Below are 24,920 nucleotides of genomic sequence, written 5' to 3'. Positions count from 1 at the left end.
AAGCCTTTGTATTTGATCAGGAAGAGATGATTAGTAATTTTGGAGTGATGAGTTTTGAATAATCTAGTAAAAGCCAAATTGCAGTTGGTTAAGGAATAAAGTGTATTATAAAGAAGTAGAGGCAACAAATGTAAACTACTTTTTCTAGAAGTCTTGACAGTGAAAGGAAGGGGAGAGAAGTGTCAGGAGGGTTGTGTAACAGGAGAAAGTGAAAGAATTTTTTTCACCTAAACTATTAGTACAACCTGAGGAAACTTGTTGAGGGCAAGGAGCCAGCTAGTGGAGGGGGGAAAATTGCTAGAGCAAGGTCCCAGAAGGAATAGGATCCAGGACAGAGTAAAAGGGTTCACCTTGGCATGGTAATCCTTTGAGACCAGAGAGAAGGAAAAGAAGGTAAACGAAGATGAGTTTTGAAATGTGGAGGAAGGGAAATTAAACTTAATTCATGTGCATTGGCCTTGTTCTTTTTTCCCCATTTAACATTTTTATGCCTTTTTTTAAACCTCTGAATTGTTTTCCAATATATACCCCCGATTGAATTCTTAAAAATTTGAGCAAAACTATACCTTAAATTACATGCAGTAGTCTATCTACCTTCCTGCTGAAGGGAGGGAAATATGTTTCATCATTAGTTTTCTGGGACCAAGATTAGTTACCACGATTAGTATGAGTTCTGCAGCATTTTAGTATTATTTTTGTTGTTATAGTAAAATTTCATATGTTATTTCTATTCTCCTTGCTCTGTGGTATACATATAATTTTCCCCATGTTTCTGTAGATTCCTTATATTTATAATTTCTTATAGTTCAGTCATATACCATTACATTTTTTATGTCCCAATTTACTTAGCCCTTCCCTAATTGATGGGGCCCCATTTTGTTTTTAGGTGGTTTTTGGTTTTTAGTTTTGTTTTTGGTCCTACTAATGGTGCTGCTATGAGTATTTTTTGTTTGAATGGCTTTCTTCTTGTTATAGACTTCCTTTCAGGTATATGACCTGAAGTTTTATGACCGAGTTAAATGGTACAAAGATCACTTTATAACCAGTCTTCAGTAACTTTGCAAAATTCTAAATTGTTTTTCAACTCATAACTACCCCAGTAATTTGTTGGTGTGCCTGTTTCCCTGTAGCTTCTACAGCATTGACTCTTTCCATCTTTTATTATCTGTACCAGTGTGATGGGTATAAGGAGAATCTCAGAATTATTTAAATTGTCATTCTCTTATTATTAATGACAGAGCAATCTTTTTTTTTTTTTTTAAAGCAATTGGGGTTAAGTAACTTGCTCAAGGTTACACGGCCAGTTATTTCTGGGTGTGGTGCTGAGTATCTGAGCCTGGATTTGATCCAGGTCATCCCGACACTGGAGCCGGTGCTCTTACTCGCTGAGCCACCTGGCCGCCCCTGACAGAGCAATATTTCATGTAGTTTTTGATATTTGCATTTCTTCTTTTGAGACTGTTCATGTCCTTTGACATGCACTTGTCTGGGATAATTGGTCTTAATCTTTTAAAGAAACTAGGAAGCAGGGTCATCTGGTGCATGAGACAGGTTGGAGATGGGGATGGAGTTGAATTGAAGTTGTAGGCAACAAACATGCCAGACACTATACTAAGCTCTGGGGATACTAATTCAAGTTAAGAGAAAGACTATCCCTGCCCTCAAGGAGCTTACTTTCTAGCGGTAGAAGACAGCACTTGAAAAGGGAACTGAAAAGGTTGTAGGGATGGGGAATGAGAGAATGTACCTTTCTGCTTGGTTATAGAGACAAAGTCTGGGGAATCAGAAGTACATTGCTGACCTGGGTCTGTCCCCCAAAAGTAGATGGCTTGAGGAAAATGGAGAAGGGATAGATTTACTATGGTGATTATGACAGTCTAGAAGAGATGAATAAATAGATGACCATGTAATAGTGAAGTCCTAGCTGAGGTTACATAGCATAAATTTCTAGTGGACCCAGGTTCAAAAAAATTTAATTTGACTGAACATGCACTGTATGTAGGAGAATAATATGCCCAATTATGGATGACCTTGAATGTCAGTCAGGACTAAGGAATGAGTGGCCCTCAAGATTTTTGAGTAGAGACAACATGCTAATAGTACATTAATGGGAGACTCTTCTAATTAGGGTTATGTTTAGGTTGTATTGGAAAAAGGGTAGACTAGAGCAGGGATTCTTCACAATTTTGTGTCAGTTTGGTGAAGCCTGGAACCCTTTTCACACTACTGTTTTTAAAGGCACAAAATAAAATACAAAGGAAGCCAGTGATACTGATGAAATGTAGCTGTCAAAATAGTTTTAAAAAACTAGTCATGAACTTCATGACTAGAAAAAGGAAGGGAAACATAGGAGTAGCAATTATCCTCTGTTGAGATCATACCAAGGGCAGAACCATAAAGGAGTTACAGAGGAAAGTAAAAAGTTGAGTTGACACCATACCTGCTCCCAGGGCACTCATGTTACTAGTAGAGGGGATAAGAAAATAACACAGATAACTATAATACGCAGTATTACTGGACAAATGCATTACAGAATTATAAAATGAAGTGTTGTATAAGGTTTGAGAGCTAATGTAGTTAGTGATAATTGAGATAGTGGAAAATTGTTCAGAGTAGAGGTAGTAAGATGAGGTAGCATTTGAGTTGGAATTTAAAGGTCTGAAGTTAATGAGATTGTAATTTAGGGAACTGGAAGTTTTTTGAGGGTAGAAAAGACATGATGAAAGTGGCATTTAAGGAAGATAATAAATGTTAGTATTTTCCCTCACCTCTAACTCCATACTGCTTGTTCTATTACATTATTTGATACCATCTGTTGCTCTGCTAGGTCATCTGCTCCAACTCATGGACCCTGGTCCTAGCTTAAGACTTAGAATTGGCCCTCCACTAGCAGGGTATAATTTTACTTGAAACTTAATACCTGAGCTTATATATTCATATGACTGTTGCCTCCTTACAAAGTTACCTGGAGAAGCTATACACAAATTTACCTCCAGAACCTTTCCAGTTATTAATTGCCTCCTGCTCTTTGTTCTTTTATTCAGAATGGCAGGAGAGTGACTGATCTAGAGAGAAAGAAACTTATTCCTTTGTATTATGAGATCTTCTCTTATGAGAACATATAGAGTTATTGACAAGTTACTGGTGCCTAGGAATATCTGCATCCTACTTTTGAATGCTCTATAGAGCTGTTGCTGTAGAACCCAAGGGTTTCCATTTTCTTGGTATATGTGTGGCAGAAGTATTTCTGGCATCTTGAACTGGAATTCGTAATACAGTTCCTTTTAAAAAGTACTTTTAAAATAGCTAAATTTAAAAGAATTTTACAAAAGAAAAACAAACTGTATTATGAATTCCAGTATGAGGGAAGCTACCTCAGATGCAGGACAGCTGGGTCATGCATCAGGAGTCAGGAAGATCTTAGTTCAAATCCAGCCTCAAATGTTTATTAGCTGTGTGACCCTGGGCAAGTCACATAGCCCATTTGCCTCAGCCTCATCTGTAAAATGGAGGGCACACTGGAGAAGAAAATCACCAACCACTTTGGTATCTTTGCCAAGAAAACCCCGTGGACAAAGTCCATGAGATCTCGGAGTCAGACAGAACTGAATGAGTGAACAACCACTACTACCACCCCCTCAGATACATCTTGTTTTGAGGTGCTAGATACTTCACAATAATCAAATAAAACCTCTTAAAAGGTACATTTCCTGAAAAAACAGCTTATGGTTTGTTTACAGAAAGGTATGATGAACTCTTTAGTGTTGACAAGTATGGCACTAACATTAACTTTTTGGTTTTTTACTAGAATTTTGTCCTCTTCGTTTTGGTTTTATTTTCACTTTTTGGCTCTGCTTTCTTCCCTGTATGTATCACTTTATACCAGTCTTCCCCTGTTTCTTTGGCATTCTTTGTAGTATGTTGGTATCAAGTCTCTATTAAAATCCCATTTCTATCAACCCCAATTGCCCAACTTTGCCCCCTCCAAAAAGCTAAAAGAAAAATCTAAAAAAAAATCCCATTTCTACAAGAAGCCTTTTCCAACATTCTTACTTCTACTGACTTCCATCTTTTAATTATTTTCTATGTATCCTGCATATAGCTTGTTTGCACATATTTGTTTACTTGTCATTTCCCCCAGTAGTTTGTGATCACCTTGAAGACAGGGACTGTCTTTTGCCTCATTTTGTGTCCCCAGCACTTAGCACAGTGCCTGGCATATAGTAGGCACTTAATAAATGATTATTGATTGACTGACTGACTTTGTGCTCCCTTTACTTAGCATAGTGCCTGACACAAAATAGATGTTTAATAAATGTTTGTTGATGACTTGACTGCTTGGATCCCTTCTCAGTCCCTAACAATACTTTGTACAAAATAGGAGTTCAGTAAATAATTGATTGAATGACATTGTAAAAAATAGCCTCTTTTCATGTGGATATGCTTGTAAATTCAGATTATTTGTTCTGATTTTATTGTATATGAGAGTCTACATTTTACACTTAAAATTTAGTTGACGGTTACTTCAGTTTCCACCAGATGGCCCTCTCAGCATGAAGGAGCTACCAAGCAAAATGAACCTTAACTCAGTAAAGAAAAGTGGAAAATAAATAATTTTGAGGTTTTATTTTATTTCATTTTTTGCTTTTTGGAGGGCAATTGGGGTTAAGAAACTTGCCCAGGGTTACACGGCTAGTATTTTTGTGTGGGTGTTAAGTGTCTGAGGCCGGAACCAAACTCTCGGGTCCTCCTGACTCCGGGGCTGACGTTCTACTCATTGCACCACCTAGCCACCCCAAGGTTTTATTTTTTTTTACCTATTAAATTAACAAAATAGAGACAGAAAAGTCAATGTTGTAGGAGCTGTAAAGAGAAATGGTCTTATTACTGTCTTGTTGGTGGAGCTGTGACTTGGAAAACAATTTTGAATAATATAAAAAAAGTCCCTTAAAGGATCATACCCCTTTAACCATACCATCCCACTAGAAGCTGGTAAAATTTCCTTGGGCCAAGTGGTCTGGAAGAGGGGTCAGGGTATGTGTATATTACAAGTTTTTGTCTTGTCTTTCATTATCTGTTGATTAAAAAAAAAATCCATTATGAAATTAGTGAATTTCAAAAAAAAAAAAAGATATTAAGAGTTTTGTCAGTTAGTCAATGAGACTCTGATTTGGTACAGAACTACTAATTACATAATTAATATTGGACATAATTAAATTTTAATCCAATTCTTAAAATCCATATGTATTTCATGATGAATGCATGAACAGTTCTAAATAATAATTTGCAAGGTTATTCCAGGAACTAGGCATTTCTGAGTATTTCTGATTATATAAACATTTACTTCTGCAGTTTGATAGCATGAAAGTAAAGCCACAACTTTTTAAAATGTGTTGTTTGAAAAGAATAGCTTTTTTTGAATAAAGTTATATCTTAGTGTACAATTTTATTTTAATAAAATATGTATTAACTTTTAAATTATGCTTTAATTACAGAAGACTAAATGATGTACATATATATTTTACCAAAAAAATAAAAGCCAACTTTTATATTTTCTTTCTAGTCAGCTACGGGCCTATAAAAGCCAAGCAGCAGCAGCTTTCCAGAGGACTGCTGCTGTGAATAGCTCTAAGGTTCTGATCACATGGTATAGTGAACTCTCTATTTATTCAGCAGTAAACTAAAGCAAAACATTCTCAGAAACCAAAGTACAGCATTCACAATGACATAACATAACAAATTATCACTAAGGTGGCCACATAGTTTTAAATAAAAGATATCATTCAATAAGTCCTTAATTCAGTCATCCTTAAGGAGCAGTCCTCTTTAAAGGGACACAAAGTACAAAGGTCAAAGTTTTCCCACCCCTAGGTCACATTGTCTTAATCTCTCAGTCAAAAAGTCTTCTTTTGGGGTGGCTACGTGGCACAGTGAATACAGAACACCGACTCTGGAGTCAGGAGGACCTGAATTCAAATTTGGCCTCAGACACTTCACACAAAAACTAGCCGTGTGACCTTAGGCAAATCACTTAACCCCAATTGCCCTCCAAAAAGAAAAAAAAAAGTCTCTTTCTTCTTGATTGGAGATTAGTTTCCAATCATTCTTAACTCAATCATCCTTAAGGGTTTGTAAAAGGTACAAAGTACAAAGTTCTCCCACCCCCTAGGCCACAGTAAATCATGATCTTTTCAGTCAGCACTAAGTACCCAAGGAGAGGTCTTTTCATCTTAGTGTGAGGCTGGCTCCCAAATTCCATGGTTCCTCTTCCATGGGTCCATCTCTTGCCTGAATCTACCCAACTGTCATCTGGATTCACAGGCAGGCTGCTCTCAGCTCTTCATGCAGCTCGTTGTCCAGTTCCCCGTCCAGCTCTCCTTCCATATTGAAGCTCACAGTGTTCAATCCTTCGAATTTTCTGTTTCTGGGAAGACAAAGTTTTAACAGAACCAAAACAACATTCACACACATTGCTGACACCATCATCAATTCACTATCTGTCTGTGAAATCAACACAGACCCACAAACAAGGTCTGAGAACTCAACACAGACTCATAAACAAGGTCTGAGAACTCGACATAAATTATCAGTATAGTCCCAGGACCTCTGAAGCCCTCCTCCAGGACTTCTGTAAACAGACAAGAAAATCCTCTTTCATGGCTTCTAGTAAGGTCCCAGGGCTTCTGTACAAAGTATTACAAATACAAATCAACACAGACAGAACAAACAAATTAGAGTGCCGGCCACCAGGAGTGTTCCTTTCTCAGTTCTGCTCTATCCCAGCTTGTGCTTCTGCTTTTATATGATCGTTAATTCCTCCCTGTTCTGCCCACCTCCTTCCTGTTCCTGTCTTTGGCAAGTACCTCCCAGTGTGGAATTCACAGGTTCTGTTTCTTAACAAAGACTTGATATAATCAGGGCAAGGCTCAAAGACACTTGAACTCAAACAAGGTGCTAAATACTTAAGTAGCTGAAACAAGTGGCTAAGTACTTCATTGCTTGCCATTACATGGGCACAATGGGATAGAGCTAGGCCTGGAGTCAGGAAGACCTGAGTTCAAATATGACCTCAAACACATCTCAGCTGTGTGACCTATGACATGTCACTTAACTGCTGTTAGCCTTAGTTTTCTCATCTGTAAAAGGGAGGTAAATAGCACTTACCTCCTAGGGTTATTGTGAGGATCAGATAAAATAATAATTGTAAAGCTCTTGGCACAGGGTCTGGCAAATAGTAAACACTATATAAATGTTAGCTGCTATTATTATTGCTAATAATAATACATTTATTTTTCAAATAAGCAAGATCCCATGTAAAAATTATAGAAATTTAACCTATTGAAAGACAATAAGCAGTTCACTTAGTGAGCACTTAGTTTTAAATATATTGTGTTATACCCGTGTTGCAATTTGCAATAAATTTCAGTTTGTGAGTTTGTAGTTTGTTAGTTTTTATAGCAATGTAATGTGGTTGATTTAAATTTTTAAATTTTCTTTTGAGTTTTAATTTTTATATATTCTTTTAGAATAAATGCTTTCTTTTCCTATTCCATGTTTCATGTGTATACCATAGAGAGTATATTTTTTCCTCACATCAATACAATTAGTCAATTAGTATTTATTTAGCATGAGGGTATTAGAGATACAAGTATAAAGACTGAAACAATTCTAGCTCATAAGGAGCTTACATTCTAATGGAGGCAGTAAGTACATATAAAAACATATATAACATAAATATGAAGTTAATAAATACAAACATTTAGAAAGTAGTTAAATACTAAATAGTTATATAACACTAGCAGTTGGGGCGGTTAGGTGGCACAGTGAATAGAGCACTGGCTCTGGAGTCAGGAAGACCTGGGTTCAAGTCCAACTTCAGACACTTAACATAACAACTAGCTGTGTGACCTTGGGCAAGTCACTTAACCCCAATTGCCCTCCAAAAAGCAAAAAAAAACCCACTAGCAGTTGGGAAGATGAAGAAAGGCTTCGTGCCAAAGATGATATTTGAGCTGCATCTTAAAGGAAAGAAAGAGAGATTTTGAGGGTGTAAGTGAAGTTAAGGAATAAATGCTTTACAGGCACAGGGGAGGACTAGTCCGAAAGCATGGGCATGGGAGATGAATTATCAAGTGGGATGAGCAGAGAGTAGGCCATTTTGACTGGATGATAAGAGTATGGGAGGGGGAATAATGTCTGAAGATTCAGGAAAGATAGGTCAGGCTAGATTTTGCAGGGCTTTAAAAAGTAAACAGAGAACTCTATATTTTACCCTAGAAGCACTTAGAAAGCTACTAGAATTTGAGTAGCGGAGTCACATGATCAGATCTATGCTTAATTAAAATTACTTTGCTGTGTTTAGGATCAACTGGAATGGGGATAGACTTGAGAGACTTTACAGTAATTTAGGTGAGATGTGATGAGGGGCTGAATAAAGGTAGTTATTATATGAGTGGAGACAAAGGGTCAAATGTGAGAGATGTCAAGATTTGGCAATTGATTGGATATGTGGGGTGAGGAAGAATGAGCAGTCCAGGATCATTGCCTAGGTTACAAACACAGACTGAAAGTTGGTGATACCTTTCACAGAAATAGAGAAGTTTGAAAGAGGGAGGAGGGTTGGGGTGGAAAGATAATGAATTCAGTTTCTGATATGTTCTAGTGCTGAGCACAGTGCCTAGCACATAGTAAGCACTTGATAAATGTTTATTTATTGACATATTCACTTTGATAATAACAAGCATTTATATGGCACTTTAAGGCTTATTAAACACTTTGCAAATAATATCTCATTTGATCCTCATAACAATCCTGAGAGATAGAAGCTATTAGTATCCTCCTGTTATAGATGAGGAAACAATTGGGCAGAAGTTACTTGTGACATGCCCAGGGTCACACAGCTAATCAGTGTCTGAAGCTAGATTTGAACTCAGGTCTTTCTGGCTTCAGGTCCAGTACTCTATCCACTGTGTCATTTGAAATATCCAGTAGGTCATTGGTGATATAGGACTGGAATTCAGGGGAGATGCTGGGGCTGGAATTATAGATATGAGAATCTACATAGATATAGTAATAGTTAAATCCCATGGAAGCTGAAGAGGTTACCAAAAGAGTGTGTAGAAGGAAAAAAGAGGGACTGGGACAGAACTTTAGGGAACACCCATAATTATGAAGTATGATATGGATACTGAACTAGCAAAGGAGGCTTAAGAAGGAGTAATTTGACAGGTAGGAACAGAATCGGGAAATATTCGTATCCCAGAAATCCAAAGAGGAGAGAATATCCAGGAGAGAGTGGCCAGCAGTGTCAAATGCAGCTGATAAATTGAGAAGGATTTAGGACTGAGAAAAGGCCATCATATTTGGTGATTAATAGATTGTTAATAACTTTGGAGAGAACTGATTCAGTTTATGTGATTGCAAGCCACATTACAAAGAAGTAAGGGAGAGGAAGGGAGGTAGAGTCAGCAAGGATAGACACTTTTTTCAAGGAGTTTGTCTGAGAAGGGGAAGGAAGATACAAGATAATAGTTTGAAGGAGATAGGGAAAGGTTGGGCATCAGGGAGAGGGAGGAAGAGAATGATTAAGGCTGTAGTCTGCTGGGGATGGAAGGGGTGGGATCAAGGAGACATGAGGGTAGAGTTGGCCTTGGTAAGAAGGAACATCCTAGGGGAAAGGAGAAGAGAGTGGAAAATGATAGCAGGGTGTTTTGGTATAAAGAGAGTGGGAGAAGAGTTAATTTTAGATGACTTTGGTTTTCTTGGTAAAGTAAGAGTCAAGGTTCTGGATGGGACGGTAAAGAGGTGGGGGGAGGGGAGGAGAGAGAGAGGGAGAGAGAGAGAGAAGGTACGGGTGAGGCTTGAGGAAGGAACAAAGGGTTTAGAAAATAGTTTCTGTGGGGCATGAAATTGGGGATCAGTTGTGGAGAAATAAAAGGCCTCTCTTGCTAAAGTGAAGGCCCAGTCAACATGGTTGTGGGACTTCTTCCAGATTTGTCCAGTAATCAAGGAGGTAGATCTAGGGCTGAGGTTCAGTAGAAATAAGGAGAAAGAGGTTTAAAAGGAGAGGTTAAAACAGAAGGTAGAAGTAAAACAGCAAATTATTGGGTTGCGATAGGAGAAGGAGGATAAAGATGTCAGAGCAGGGATAATGGCCTCAGAAAGTACTGAGGGTTAGAAGGAAGTCTTGGTGAGGATGAAAAATAGGGTTTAAGAGGAGTGAGACATAGAGGTGGAATGATGAGAGGTTGTGGTCAGCTAGGGGAGTGTCTGAGTTTTAATTAGAGAGGAGACCGATTATGGATAATAGTGAAATCTATTGTGTCATCTGCTCTACCTGTGACTGAGGTGGAATGAAGGAATAGGTCATGGCATTTAAGGAGACTGAAGAATTGAGAAGTTAGGGAACTTTAAGAAGTGTCTGGATATTCAGGTCCCCTAGTATAAGGACAGCAATTGAAGAAGAGGTATATGGTGAACCAGGTGCTAAAGTCCTTGAGACAGAAAAGAGAATGACCTGGGGGTTGATTTTCTGCTCCTATTATAATTTGAATTGTGTAGAAAATTTTGATAATGTATACTTAAAGGAAGAGTATGCCCACTACCTTTCTAGGAAACCAGGGTGACAGAGATAAGAAAGAGGATATCTGTGTGAAGATTTCTTCCCATCCCCTTCCTTTGCCTAAGAAAAACTTATTTTCTGCCCTACAAAAGATATCAAAGACAAAAAGAAAGAACCCATATATAACAAAATTTTCATAATAACATTTTTTGTGGTAGCAAAAAACTGGAAATGAAGTGCATATGCATTAATGGGTCAAAGACTGAACAAATTGTGATATATAAAAAGGAATGTAATTATTGCCTCTATGCTAATGGTTCTTAGATCTACCTAACCAGTCAAACCTTTTTGCTGACCTCTAGTCTCATATCTCCAGTTGCCTTTCAGAAATCTTGAACTGGATATCCAGTGGGCATCTTAACTCAACATTTCCAAAGCCATACTCATTATCTTTCACCCCAACCCCTCTCCACCTCCTTTCACTGTCTTTATCTTTCTAGTCACTAAGGCTTTTAGTCTAGAATCTAGGTTGAATCCAAACTTCATAGAATAAATACCTTTAATAAAAGGATTTGTTCTGTAAAACTTGAACTCAGTCAAAAGACTGCACCCTTGGAGCTAGAAGGCTACATGTGGCCTTGAGGTCACAGGTTTCCCACCCTGATAGATGATGTCATCCCAAGCCCTTTACTGTGTCTCATGCCCAATCTATTGCTAAGGCCTATTGATTTCACCATTGCAATATCTCTCAAATATTTCCTCTTCTCTCCTCTGACACTGCCACCACTCTGGTATCAGGCCCTTGTCACCTCACATCTGAATTATTGTAGTAGCCTGCTAGTTAGTGGATCTGTTTGCTGCTACAAGGGTCTCCCCTCTCTAGTACATCTTCCACTCAGCCAGCAAAGTGATTTTCCAAAGACTCAGGTCTAAAAATGTTATACTCTCCACCCCACCCTCTCAATAAACTCCAGTGGCTCCCTGTTGTCTCTTAGATATAATAATAATAATAATATTATGTCTAGGGGTGGCTAGGTAGCACAGCGAGTAAGAGCACCAGCTCCAGTGTTGGGATGACCTAGGGATCAAATCTGGGCTTAGCACCACACCCAGAAATAACTGGCTGTGTAACCTTGAACAAGTTACTTAACCCTGATTGCTTTAAAAAAAATAATAACATGTCTGCTATGTGCTAGGCGATATGCTAATAAGCTCATTATAGATATCTCATTTGATTGTTACAACACTGGGAGATAGGTGCTATTATTATCTACATTTTATATGTGAGTGAAGTGAAGCAAACCAGATACTGTTTCTCATCTCCACGCATTTTAATATTTACTGACAGTTTGACTAATGGATTACTACCAATAATCCATTGATTTATATTGCATTAAGAAACAAATATGAAGAATTCAGAGAAATATGGGAGGACTTACACAAACCATTCAAAGTGAAGAAAATAGAAATAGAAAATAGAACCAAGACAATGTACAGAAAAGCAGCAATAATATAAACAAAAGCAATGCTAAAAGTGGTACTCAGCTCAGGTTAATTACAATGGTCAGTCTTGGTCCCAGATAACAGAAAGTGAAATATATTTTTATTTTTTCAGTGGAAAGATCGAGGACTTCAGGTGTAAAATGTTGGATATACCTTTGGAAGTGTTTGGTCTGGTTTCACTTACTTTTTTCTTTGTTACAGGGGAGGAATAATTACATTGTAAGAAAATAAAACACATCAATAAAATTTTTAAAAGAATGCTTCTTGACTCTTCTGTTACTTAAATGTCTGGTATAGCTGATATCTATCTAGTCCTTTCCTGGAAGAATTTTTATAAGTAGATCACACATATGCAGAGGGATAGAAGACATCACAATCGCTTTTAAGACTCAGAATAACTCTCACTCTAATTGTAAATGTATAACAGCCTTCGTTTTATTTGTATCAATATCAGAGGAAAATTTCTAATACCATATTATTCTTGTGACACATAAGTAGCATTTCTGATATTTAGTGTCTCCAGATGAATATAATATAGTCAGCCTTGTTATCTGTCTGTTTTTAATTTGGGTCCATTTTTCTCTTGCAATTAGCCTACTTTTCCCTACCTTGTAGTACATGTATGTGGATGAATTACAAACTGATTTTCATATTATCCTAAGCAAAGCATAAACAGGAAGATGAATATGTCTTTGTCCAAATATATTTTAAAACAAAATATTAATTGATATTGTTTTGTCTTTAGTGGTAAATTAGGCATATACTTTTTCTTTCTTATAGAATAGATAATTGAGAATTGAATTAATTGTAGAATCAGGAAGCAAAAACTGATGTTCGTGAATTTTTAATTTAAAGTTAAAATTTAGCATTGAACCAATTTTTCCCTTTGATTTTTGTCTAGATGTCCCTGGTAGATTTGGGAAAGAAGCTTTTAGAAGCAGCACGAGCAGGTCAAGATGATGAAGTTCGGATTTTGATGGCAAATGGAGCTCCTTTTACTACAGATTGGGTAAATAAAAGTTTAAATTAAAAAAAATCTCTTGTGAATTTTACTTTCATTTATTTTTCAATATCAGTTTGATTATTTGATTTAATCAAATTGTGAATTTATTCATAAATCCTTAAATTATACCAACAAAAAATGTATCATAGAAAAAGATTGGGCTGGTTATGAACATGAGGCAAAAGCAAGAGATAACATTAGTATTACTCTGACATTAATTAATTAGTATTAATCTAAGCATTAATTCCACTGACAGATTTAAAAGTTATTGAGGAAAGGAGAGCCCAATCCATTCTCCCTCCTGACTCCATCACCCTTAGACTTGTAGGGTAACAGAATGGATTGTGATTTCTTTTTTGGAAAGAACTTCCACTTGAGATCACAGATCCATTTGAATATTCATAGAGTTAAAAGTTAATCATTTTTTTGTTTGGAGCAATTTTACAAGTTAACTTGCATAATTTTAGCATTATGACTATCTGTTAGAATTTGAGCATATGGGAGTCATGAGCAGTTAGATTATGTTACTGGAATAGCCTATTTGTCTAAAGAATTTTCTTTTAAATTTCTAAGCCTCTCAATTTTTTTTTGCTGTTTTTTGAATAAGTACCACTTGTCATCTTCTGTCATCCTTCTCTGTGCTGTTTTGTATATCAGCTTGTATGAACTCTAAATTGGTATTGACTTTGGTTACCATATTTCTCTTACAAATTCACCTAAAGTATCACCTCCAGTTCACACCCTTTAAATTTTGCCTGTGCTAATAAATTTTTGCTATGTTAAAACTTCATACTGAATCTTATTAAATAAGTAGGGGTTTAGTGGGTAGATCATATGGAATAGAAGTCAGGATTATTTCTGGCTCTCTCATGGACTATGAAATCACAGGTTAGATAGGTAATCTTTCTCAGCCTTAGTTTTTTTCTTTGTAAAATGAGGATATTGGCATCCTACGCCAAGATAAGGATGAAATGGGTACATGGTTTAGACATAAAGGGTAATGATACCATAAGCAAAATTAGGAGAACAAGATATAGGGTACCTGTCAGATCTATGGAGAAGGGAAGAATTTATGATCAAACAAGAGATAGAGAACATTAAGAAATGGGTAATTTTTATAGCATTAAATTAAAAAGCTTTTACACAAACAAAACCAATGCAACCAAGATTAGAAGGAAAGCAGAAAGCTGGGAAACAATTTTTATAGCCATTGTTTCTGATTAAGGCCTCATTTCTCAAATATATAGAGAACTATGTGAAATTTATAAGAATACAAGTCATTCTCCAATTGACAAATGGTCAAAGGAAATGAACACAAAGTTTTCAGATGAAGAAATTAAAACTATCTGTAATCATATAAAAAAATGCTCTAAATTACTATTGATTAGAGAAATGCAAATTAAGACAATTCTGAGGTACCACCTCATACCTATCAGATTCGCTAACAGGACAGAAAGGGAAAATGATATGTTGGAGAAGATATGGAAAAATTGGAACACTGATGCATTGTTAGTGGAATTGTGAACTGATCCAACCATTCTGGAGAACAATTTGAAACAATGTCCAAAGGATATCAAACTGTGCATACCCTTTGATCCAGCAATACCACTACTAGGTCTGTATTCCAAAGAGATCATAAAAAGGGGGAAAGGACCTAGATTTATAAAAATATTTACAGCAGCTGTTTTTGTGGTGACAAATTGGAAATTGAGGGAATGCCCATCTATTGGAGAATGGCTAAACAAGTTGTGATCTATGAATGTAATGGAATACTTATTCTTCTGTAAGAAATGATGAGCAGGCAGATTTCAGAAAAACCTGGAAAGACATACATGAATGATGCTGAGTGAAGTGAGCAGAACCAGTAGAACATTGTACATAGTAATAGCAACATTGTGCGATGATCAACTATCATACACTTAACTCTTGTCATAAATACAATGATCCAAGACAATTCCAAAAGATTTGTGATGGAAAATCCTATATACATCCAGAGAAAGAACTATGGAGTCTAAATGCAAATGGAAGCATATTTTTTCACTTTTTTTTTTTCTTTATCATGGTTTTTCTTTTTGGTTCTGATTCTTCTTTCACAACATGACTAATGTGGAAATGTGTTTGACATGATTGTACATGTATGACTATCAGATTGCTTTCTTAGGGTTGGGGGGCAGGAAGGGAAGGAAAGAGAAAATTTTGAAATTTAAAATCTTACAAAATGAATGTTGAAAACTGTCTTTACATGTATTTGGGAAAAATGAGGATATTGCTTATTGAATTTTTTTTACAGGATAGGGATATTTTAAGGATAAATAAAATATGTACAAAAATGTTTTGAGATCCTATTACGAAAGTTATAATAGTACAAAGTAGATATATAATGTATGCTAGAAAATCAGAGTTTAAATATTACATTTATTTTGAATTTTAGTTGGGTACATCTCCACTTCATCTAGCAGCACAATATGGGCACTATTCAACCACAGAAGTATTACTCCGAGCTGGTGTAAGCCGAGATGCCAGAACTAAAGTAGACCGAACTCCATTACACATGGCAGCATCTGAAGGCCACGCAAGCATAGTAGAAGTTTTACTTAAGGTTTGTCTTTTATTTCCAGACTTTGAAAGTAAACCTAAACCTATAATAGTAACAGCTTGTGAAAAGAAAAACTGCTTTTTAGAGTTTACCTTTTCTGAAAGAATTACCTCTACTGGGTTCTTAGGTTCTTGAGTTTCCTCCTAATGAAAGCTCTGAAAAGTAGTGTTTTCTATATTTTCTTATTTCAAAAAATCAATAAAAACTTATTTTTTAAAATCACTTTAGTTTACCCCAGCTCTTCTTTTTCTTCCTCCCAAAGAGCCATCCTACATAAGAGATAATATTTTTTAAAGACAAGAACAGAAAAAAAAGAGGAAAACAACATAACTAATCTATTTCAAGAAAGTCTGAACATGTCTGCAACACTTGTGGACCTCCCACCTTTACAGAAGGGTGTGTTGTAGAAGTGTCATATCTTTTGAACCATGATTGTTCTTTATAGTTTTGCAATATTCACTTTTGATTTTTTGTGTGTTTGCTTGTTGTTTCTGTTTACATTGTTATAGACACTGTATATGTTGGGTTTTTTTTGGCTCTGCTTACTTTACTGTGCATCAGTTCATTTTTTCTGTGCTTCTCTGTATTTATCACATTCCCCGTTTCTCTTACCATAGTAGTACTCCATTACACTCATGCACTATAATTTTTTGAGCCATTTTCCAATTTATGGGCATCTACTTTGATTTCAGTTCTTTGCTATCACAAAAAGTGCCACTATAAATATTTTGGAATATATGGGGGGCTTTCTTCTTTTGAGTAGCCTCCCTGGGGTAATGAAATTTCCAGGTCAAAAGGTATGGAGAGTTTGGTCACTTTATTTACATAATTACAAATTACTTTCCAAAATGATTACTGATTCTCAGTTCTACTAGTGGTACATCAGTGTGCTTTTCTTCACACAACTCTTCCAGTATTGACAATTCCCATCTTTTGTCATCATGACCAATTTGCAGGGTGTGTGGTAAAACCTCAAGGTTGTTTTGATTTGCAGTACTTTTATTATTAGTGATTTGGAGTATTTTTTCATGTGTTTTTAATAGTTTGCAATACTTCTTTTGAAAACTGTTCATATCTTTTGGAGAATGAGTTCTGGTCTTAAATGTGGAATATATGCAAATATTTAACATTCTTTTAAGTCTGATAATTGAAAAATAGCATTAAACATGAGTGAGTTTTTTTAATTTAAAGAATGAAATAATTTGCAAAGGAAATTTTTTGTGTGTCTAAGAGCTTCTCAGAGAGATTCAGAGAACTGAGAAAGAGAACTTTCTAAACAGAGTTCTCCGAACTCTGAGAAAGTGTGAAATTGGGAGTGGTGGATTAAAAAATGACTCTGTCTTTGATCCTCTCTTCTAAATGACTCACCTATTACTAGTGTGTCAATTTAAAAATGAAAACATGGATCCTAGTCCTATTAGGAATATTAAAAGAGATTTGTAGGAATACTTGCAGTATTTTACCCCCTCCTACAGTTTTCCCTTTCCTAAACTTTCATGTCCATACTGATGGATAACAGGAAAACAAAAACAGCAAAATATAACAGAATAATTCAGACTTTTTTAGGTATCAGAAAGAAAGCAGTCAGAAAAGTCAGTCTAGCACAAAAATAACTGACTGGTAGGACATTTGGATGATCTGAACATTGATAAATAAAGTGTGATTATATTTCTCTGTTGTAAATTCTTTCTCACAGACATGTATAGCAGTTATGATTCCATCTTATATATGCACTGTATTTTACACTTTAAGTATTAATCTATGGATTTGGAATATTTTGTAGCATGGCGCTGATGTCAATGCAAAAGACATGCTGAAGATGACAGCGCTACACTGGGCTACAGAGCACAACCATCAAGAGGTGGTAGAACTTCTAATCAAATATGGTGCTGACGTCCACACACAAAGTAAATTTTGTAAAACTGCTTTGGATATTTCAATAGACAATGGAAATGAAGATTTGGCAGAAATATTACAGGTAATTTTTTTACCTTTAATTATAAAACTTAATGGAAGAATGCCTGCTTTTATCATGATGTAAATTGTTACCTTGTTACTCTTGAGCTGTTTTGAATGAGGCTTTTTCCTTTCTCTCATTTCCTTATTTTTTCCCCAGTGAATTCATCCTATTCATTTCTTCATATCTTCGGGAGGCTCTAATCTTTTAATATCTAAATAAGGACGAATAAATCATTAATTTATGTGATATGAAATTGGTGATGAACTCTTTTAGGTGTTTCATTCCTTTGGCTGTTTCTTTTAATTCGTTTTATAATTTGAATACTGTATTTGTATACTAATTGGAGATTTTTATAAGAGTAAGTTATGTTTATTTTAAATAAAAATAAGTAACTTTGGGGGCAGCTAGGTGGTGCAGTGAATAGAGCACCAGCCCTGGAGTCAGGAGAACCTGAGTTCAAATCCAGCCTCAGACACTTAACACTTACTGGCCATGTGACCTTGGACAAGTCACTTAACCCCAATTGCCCTGCCCTTCCCCCTCCAAAAAAAAAAGTAACTTTAACAGTCACAGTAATATTTATTCAATGAAATATCTATTTATCATTCTTTTGACTTTTGGTCCTTATTTTACCTTTATATCCCTTCCTGATTTGTCATCTTCAGAAGACTTTTTGGGGTCCTTTGTCTTTCTAGTGAGAACTGGCCAGTAGTGAGCCACTTTCTAGTGAGCTACTGACCCCTTCTTCTAGTGCCAGATTGCTTTTCGTCATTAAGAAGTAATTCCTTCAGATTGATACAAATGATTTTCTGTGGTCATTATCTTGACCTCTCTGCTTTCTAATTCCCCTTACTCAGTTTGACTTTTTTTTTTAATGCTGGCTAGTGACTCTATTGTTTTTCTACTAATTACTTAGAAGCTTCTTTATTTAGGGAAGCTATGAGGTGGCTAGGTGGCACAGTGAATAGAGCACCGGCCCTGAAGTCAGGAGGACCCGAGTTCAAATATGGCCTCAAGACATTTATCACTTACTAGCCATGTGACCTGGGGCAAATCACTTAACCCCGACTGCCCTGCTTTTTCCCTCCAAAAAGCAAAAAAATAAAAAATTAGGGAAACTAGAATATTCTGGTGTTCAACTTTTACTTCTAGTTATGAGAATTGAGAAGATGGGGACCAGTTAATGTGAGGGGAGCATTTTAAACTATGACCATCATGGGGTGCTTAAATGCAGAGCCAGAAATAAAGTATTAATCAAAATTCTGTAGCAACAAGACTTGCACAGGGTAGCCATGAATTTCTTACTGGCTCCCAAATCTCTATTCTATATTGGTGACCGTGTCAGACACTATTCTTAACCACTCTCTCCTTTCTCATTATTTTGCTGCTTTACCTAACAAACAGACTGAGATTGAAATTCAAACATATCATTCTCAGTAGACCACTTAGGCAAATTTGTTAAAGACATTTCCTTTAAGGAAAGTTTTTGGGTTCCATTGAAAGCCTGTGCTATTCTGACAGTTATCTAAAAATCTATTGTGGTTTATTTTCTAGATTGCAATGCAGAACCAAATAAATACAAACCCAGAGAGCCCTGACACTGTGACGATCCATGCGGCAACACCACAGTTTATCATTGGACCTGGAGGGGTGGTGAACCTAACAGGTCTGGTATCCTCAGAAAATTCATCCAAGGCAACAGGTATTGAGATGCATGTAGGGTAGCTGTTGGGATTTTGTGCTTTAGTAGGTATTCACCATTTTAAGGAAGGACTGTTGGAGAATAAGGGTAAGATCACGGTAGCTGCATTTTCCTTTTTTGGTATGTTTAGTATATATGACAAATATTTGAGCAGATAAAATAATCTAAAGAAAGATGATACTGGACAAAACACTAATAGTTTAGTTAAAAAAAAAACCGTTATCCCGATTTGATCCAAAAGGAGGGAATAGCTCAAAGCTATAAATTTGATTAGAATTTTTAAAGAACTAATGTACCCTGTTCTTTTTCCCTTTTAATAGATGAAACGGGAGTATCTGCTGTTCAGTTTGGAAACTCATCTACATCAGTATTAGCTACATTAGCTGCTTTAGCCGAAGCTTCTGCTCCATTGTCCAATTCTTCAGAAACCCCAGGTTAGAAAAACAAGTTTTATGGTTTTAAATAAAACAGACATAATTCTTGGCAATTGTAACTATACAGAACTATAACACTTGAGGATACTAGAAAAGATTTCACCAAAATCATGAAACATAAAAGAGTGATTGTCCAGTAGTTGCCGATGTTGTTTTTGTGAGTGAGGAGTGTACAGTTTAGACCTATGATATCAGTGTAAGAACTCCCAGTGAAGAAACAGGTGCTCTCAATGCAGATCAGTACCTGTTCTCCAACTCAGAGTTCCCTGAACACTTGAGAGGTTAATTGTCTTGTCCAGGATCATATATTTAGTTTATGTCAGAGGAGGGATTTGAACTCATGTCTCCTTGACCTCGAGGCCAGTTCTTTATCTCTTACATCAGATTACTTTCTTTCCTGTTCTTGAAGATAGAAAATAGTAACTTATTCTACTATTTGTAATAACTGATAGAGTCAGGATACTCCACTGAAGTTCTGCTCTAATGCCTCGTCATGATGTGGTTATCATTACTTCTTAAAGGCTTTATCAGGGGAACATAAACAACATATATTCTATGTGTCTTTCTGCTGAGGACTAGCACTGGCTAAATTTGGTAGGCTCATTATCAGAAGGTTGACCAACAGCTGTTGAATTGTTTTTGGCTTCAATAACACATAAAAACTATTTACTAAGGTATAAGGCAAGTTGCTATCCACATTGCTAGGTTGCTAGAGTACCTTATTTAGGTGCTATGGTAAATACATAAGCCAATGAAGTAAAGCGCCCTTGACCTTTGAAGTATAGTTATAGCCACTTCTTTTTTGTTTCCCCTACTAAATACTTTTAAGCTCATTCCTCTTTTAAAAAAATATTTTGTTTGTCTTTTGTCCTTCCATTACAAAAAAAGGGAGAAAGACAACTCTTATTCTAACTTCCAATATGAATTCCTCTTGCTAAAAGGAAAATGATTTAGCAAAAGAACTCAACACAGGGATTACATCTGATAAAGTATACAGCAATTCTGTTTTAGTAAATGCTTCTCTTTCTGCTGTGCAGAGGGAGTCATGCTTCATTATGTGTTTTCAAGGACCATCCTTGGTTTTTCATTTGTCCTTGAGTTCAGTTTCCTTTTAGTGATCTTTTAACTTACAGTGTTATAGTCATTATACATATTTTCACTTGACTCTCTTTGTTTCACTCAGTATCAGTTATTAAATACTTACTGGTTGGCTATGTATTTGAATGTGGGTTTCCAGCTAATACCATGAAATCACTTCTTTTTACAGGATGGAAAATTAATATAACACTGAATAATAAATCAGTCACTCCTTAAATAATCCACAAAAAAGAAACCATAGTTTATTGTTCTGAGAAACTATAGAAAATAAGTGAATTTGTAGCCTCCAGATATTTTCTTTAATTATTTTAGATGAATTATTTAAAAAGACTTTTGGACTGTACAGCATACAAACTTTATGACAATTCTTTTGTTGACTTATCAAATGGAGTTGATTCTCTAACCTAGGTTCTGATGGTTACTGAGTGAAGAGGCCAAAATCAATGGAAAATTTAGAGAGAATCCATAAATAAATACTGTAAATGTTTAAGGCATTGGAATATGCCTTCTAATCCAAGAGTGAAGACAAAATCCAGAGTAAAGGCTGCAGCCAACATGCCTCTTGTCAGGGAAGGTCTGGACCTCGATGAATGGAGATATAGTGTGATTGACAAAAGAACAAGAAATATTTTTCCACAGTTGTAGTACAACATATTTTTAAAACTTAATTTAGTACAGAGAATAAAGTGCTGAGTGAGTAAAGAGGAAGAGTTTATTAACAATTTTTGTGTATGTGAAAAGAATCTGTGTAGGTGGCAATATTCCATTGAAAGGACAAAACAGAAAATTCATAATTTGTGGTTGAATTTTGAATAAGAAATCAAAAAGTACCTGTCAACTGTAAGACTCGTAAGATGCAAGAATTCATTCATCTAGGCATCATATAAGCCAAACAAGTTTAAAAAACTTGCCCCAAATAGATCAAGGAAAACTCAGTTCAACAGTATAAAATTTAAACACTGAAGTTATAATAAAAGAGTACTGCAGAAAAGAAATATTTAAAATTTTATATCCTAAAGTGGCTTTTAAAAATAGAATTTTATTCATGTATTCTGTTTCTTATGTTATCATAGTTATCTCAAGTATCCCTCTCACTCCCTCTTATAGAGAGCCATCCTGTATAAAGAATAGTATTTTTTGAAGAGCACAAAGATTAGCACAACTTTCAGTGTATCAACGTGTAACACTTGTGGACCTCCTACCTCCACTAAGGGAAAGGCTGAGGTTGTCCTCTCATGTCTCATCATGGAGTCCTTCTTGGTCTTTATAATTTTGCTACATTCACTTTTGAATTTTTGGTATGTCATTCTTTCCATTTTCATTGTTGTAGTTACCGTGTATATTGTTTTCTTGGCTCTGCTTACTTTACTCTGCAAGTTCACGTTGATCTTTCCATGCTTCTATTTATTCACCATGTGCATCATTTCTTACAGCATGTTAATATTTCATTACATTCTTCTACCAAATTTATTTAGCCATTCCTCAGTTGATGGGCATCTACTTTGTTTCCAATTTATGGCTATAGCAAAAAGTGCTCCTATAAATATTTTGGTGTATTAAAGAATTTCTCAATGACAAGATAAATTTATTCTAGGAACAAAAAAGCCTAGATCAGTTTGGAAAGGCTGAGCATATTCCCTGAACCTGAACAGAGCTCTATCCATTTAGTTACTTTGAGCAGTTTCTTTTTGTTACTTTTTCTCCTTCATTAACTCTACTTTGTATATGTGTAAATTGTATCATTTTAGGTAAAAAGTGTTCCTCATTCTGTGTTCAGTTTGATATTATATAACCTTCCATATCAAGTTTAATATGAGCTTTCTTTGTCCACTTCTGTTTTTATTTTTACATTTCTTCCTGTGGAGTATAATTTGTTGAAGTTTAAAATTATCTATGTGAAAATCTGACCTGCATTTTTATTACTCATCAGAACATACATAACATATTTTTCTCCCATATTTGTGACTTTAATTACTTAAATATTGATGGAAGAGTGGGCTGATAGGTGAGTAGTTATTGATGTTCTCCTAGGCACATTTTTAAGTATGAATAAGGCCTAGATTTTCCCCCTGTCCTTTAGTATCTTCCCTTCCTTCAAATATCTTATTCATTAAATACCTTGTATATGTAAATACCTGACTTTTTTAATGCCTTATATTTATCAAAGAAGTTCTCCCAGTTGGATCATACTCAGCCCAACCATATTAGACAAAGTACAAGTATGCTTTTCTCATCTTTGTTCTCTTTAGTGACATTTCTGTTGCTTCTGTGACTATATCTCAGCATTTGATGTTAGGTCCAGGTGTGGTGGTTCCACCATCCTTGCTATAAAACAGTTTGTTAAAAATGGTTTTTGCAAATCTTTTCCTTTATCCTTGTTTGTAGTCCTGTTTTCATCCTTGAGTACTCTTGAGAAGACTTTGCATAGTTGGATACCTTGCCAAGTTTTCTTTAAATTTGTTTTACCTCCTACTTCTTCCCTCTGCTTTATGAAAAGATACTATTTATATTCTTCTGTCATCTTTCTTCAAAAGATTTTATAAACAAGTTTATATTCTAACCCATTGTTGCTTTGGGAAACCATCTCTCTACAATTGGCAAGTAAATCAGATGTCTCCTGAGTAAGACTATTTTTAGCCTCTTTGGGTTTCCTTGTAGTGCCAATCAATTTACATTAGTTAAATTTCTAAATGAAATTACTGTAGTCAATTTCATTTCTCCTTTTTTATTTTTTTTAATTACATGTTTAAATAATCCAGGTTTAAGTAATTTTACTTGTATGGTATTGTCTTTTTATCATTATTCTCATTTTTTACTATTTCTGATCTTCGCTCTGTTGAGTTGATGGTCTGAATGTACATAAACAGCTGAATTCAGGAATGACTCCCACATCAGTGACAAATCTTTTCCTATTAGTTAGTTTCAGGATTCTCACCATGTCTTTTATTTTATTTTATTTTTTCAAATGCTTTATTAACTTCTGATTTACATCATTCATTTCCACTAGATTTTGAGTTACAAATTTTTTCCCCGTTTTTCCCCTACCCACCGCCCAAAATAGCAGTCCCACATCTCCTCCTCCAATCTGCTCTCTCCCATATTTTCTCCCATACCCCTTTAGACTTTTCCAGTAGATCTCTATGCCCCAGTGCCTGTATATCTTATTTCCCAATTACATGTAAAATAGTATTAATAATAGTATATATATATATAATATAATAATGGTGTATATATATATATATATATTTTAAAACTTTGAATTCCAGATTCATTCCCTTACTCCCTTGTCTCCCACCCTTACTGGGAAGATAAGCAGTTCAGTATAGGTTGTACATGTGTGGCTAATGCAAAACAATAACATAGTAGATATATTGTAAAAGACTGACTCTATTTCCCTCCCTCCTATCCCACCTCCCACTTGTTCTATTCTCTACTTTGGTCCCATCTCTTTTCAAAAGTGGATGCTCCCAACTTCCCTCTCCCCCAGCCTGCCCTCCCTTCCATCATCCCCCACTCTCATCATCTTTCTCCCCTACTCTCCTGGAGGGTGAGATATCCTATTTAGTATGTATCTCATTTCCTCCTCAAGCCAAATTCAGTGGGAATAAGGTTGACCCATTCCCTTTTACCTTCCTATTCTTCTGCTCCATTGTGACCATTTTCCCTTGCCTCTTCTATATGAGATAGCTTACCCCATTCTGTCTCTCCCCATCTCCTCTCATTATATTCCTCTCTCACCTCTTAATTTCACCTTTTAAGTATCATCCCTTCCTGTTAAATTGGTCCTGTGCCCTCTATATATACCTGTAAACATATATACATACATTCACATATGTATTCATATGCCCATATACCCTCATATATAGACATATACATATTTCTATTTCCTTCAGCTACCGAGAAAAGTTTCATCAGTTACAATTATTGTTTTTCCATGTAGGAATGTTTTTTTTTTTAAAGCAGTCGGGGTTAAGTAACTTGCTCAAGGTTACACAGCCAGTTATTTCTGGGTGTGCTGCTGAGTATCTGAGCCTGGATTTGATCCAGGTCATCCTGACACTGG

The 24,920-nt window shown here is 35.7% G+C and overlaps 1 protein-coding gene across 7 annotated transcripts in view; it reads left to right on the top strand.

The window, feature by feature from the left end:
• GABPB1 (GA binding protein transcription factor subunit beta 1) overlaps positions 1 to 24,920 on the top strand; it is a 78,145-nt gene that overhangs the window by 28,920 nt on the left and 24,305 nt on the right. For 5 of the 7 annotated variants that reach the window (XM_069098036.1, XM_069098035.1, XM_069098034.1 and 2 more), the window contains exons 2-6: positions 12,966 to 13,073; positions 15,499 to 15,666; positions 17,447 to 17,641; positions 19,178 to 19,325; positions 19,646 to 19,759. In XM_069098036.1, coding sequence (XP_068954137.1) covers positions 12,966 to 13,073; positions 15,499 to 15,666; positions 17,447 to 17,641; positions 19,178 to 19,325; positions 19,646 to 19,759 — 733 coding nt within the window. The remainder of the gene's footprint in view (positions 1 to 12,965; positions 13,074 to 15,498; positions 15,667 to 17,446; positions 17,642 to 19,177; positions 19,326 to 19,645; positions 19,760 to 24,920) is intronic. The other 2 variants (XM_069098039.1, XM_069098038.1) reach the window with 1 other exon arrangement.

The sequence above is a fragment of the Petaurus breviceps genome, unplaced genomic scaffold, assembly GCF_028583685.1.
Source record: "Petaurus breviceps papuanus isolate PSGF00001 unplaced genomic scaffold, PetGlider_PUasm1.0 37, whole genome shotgun sequence".
NCBI classification, from domain to species: Eukaryota; Metazoa; Chordata; class Mammalia; order Diprotodontia; family Petauridae; genus Petaurus; species Petaurus breviceps.
The sequence above is the reverse complement of the archived record's forward strand: the minus strand, read 5'-3'. Positions and strand labels throughout refer to the sequence as shown.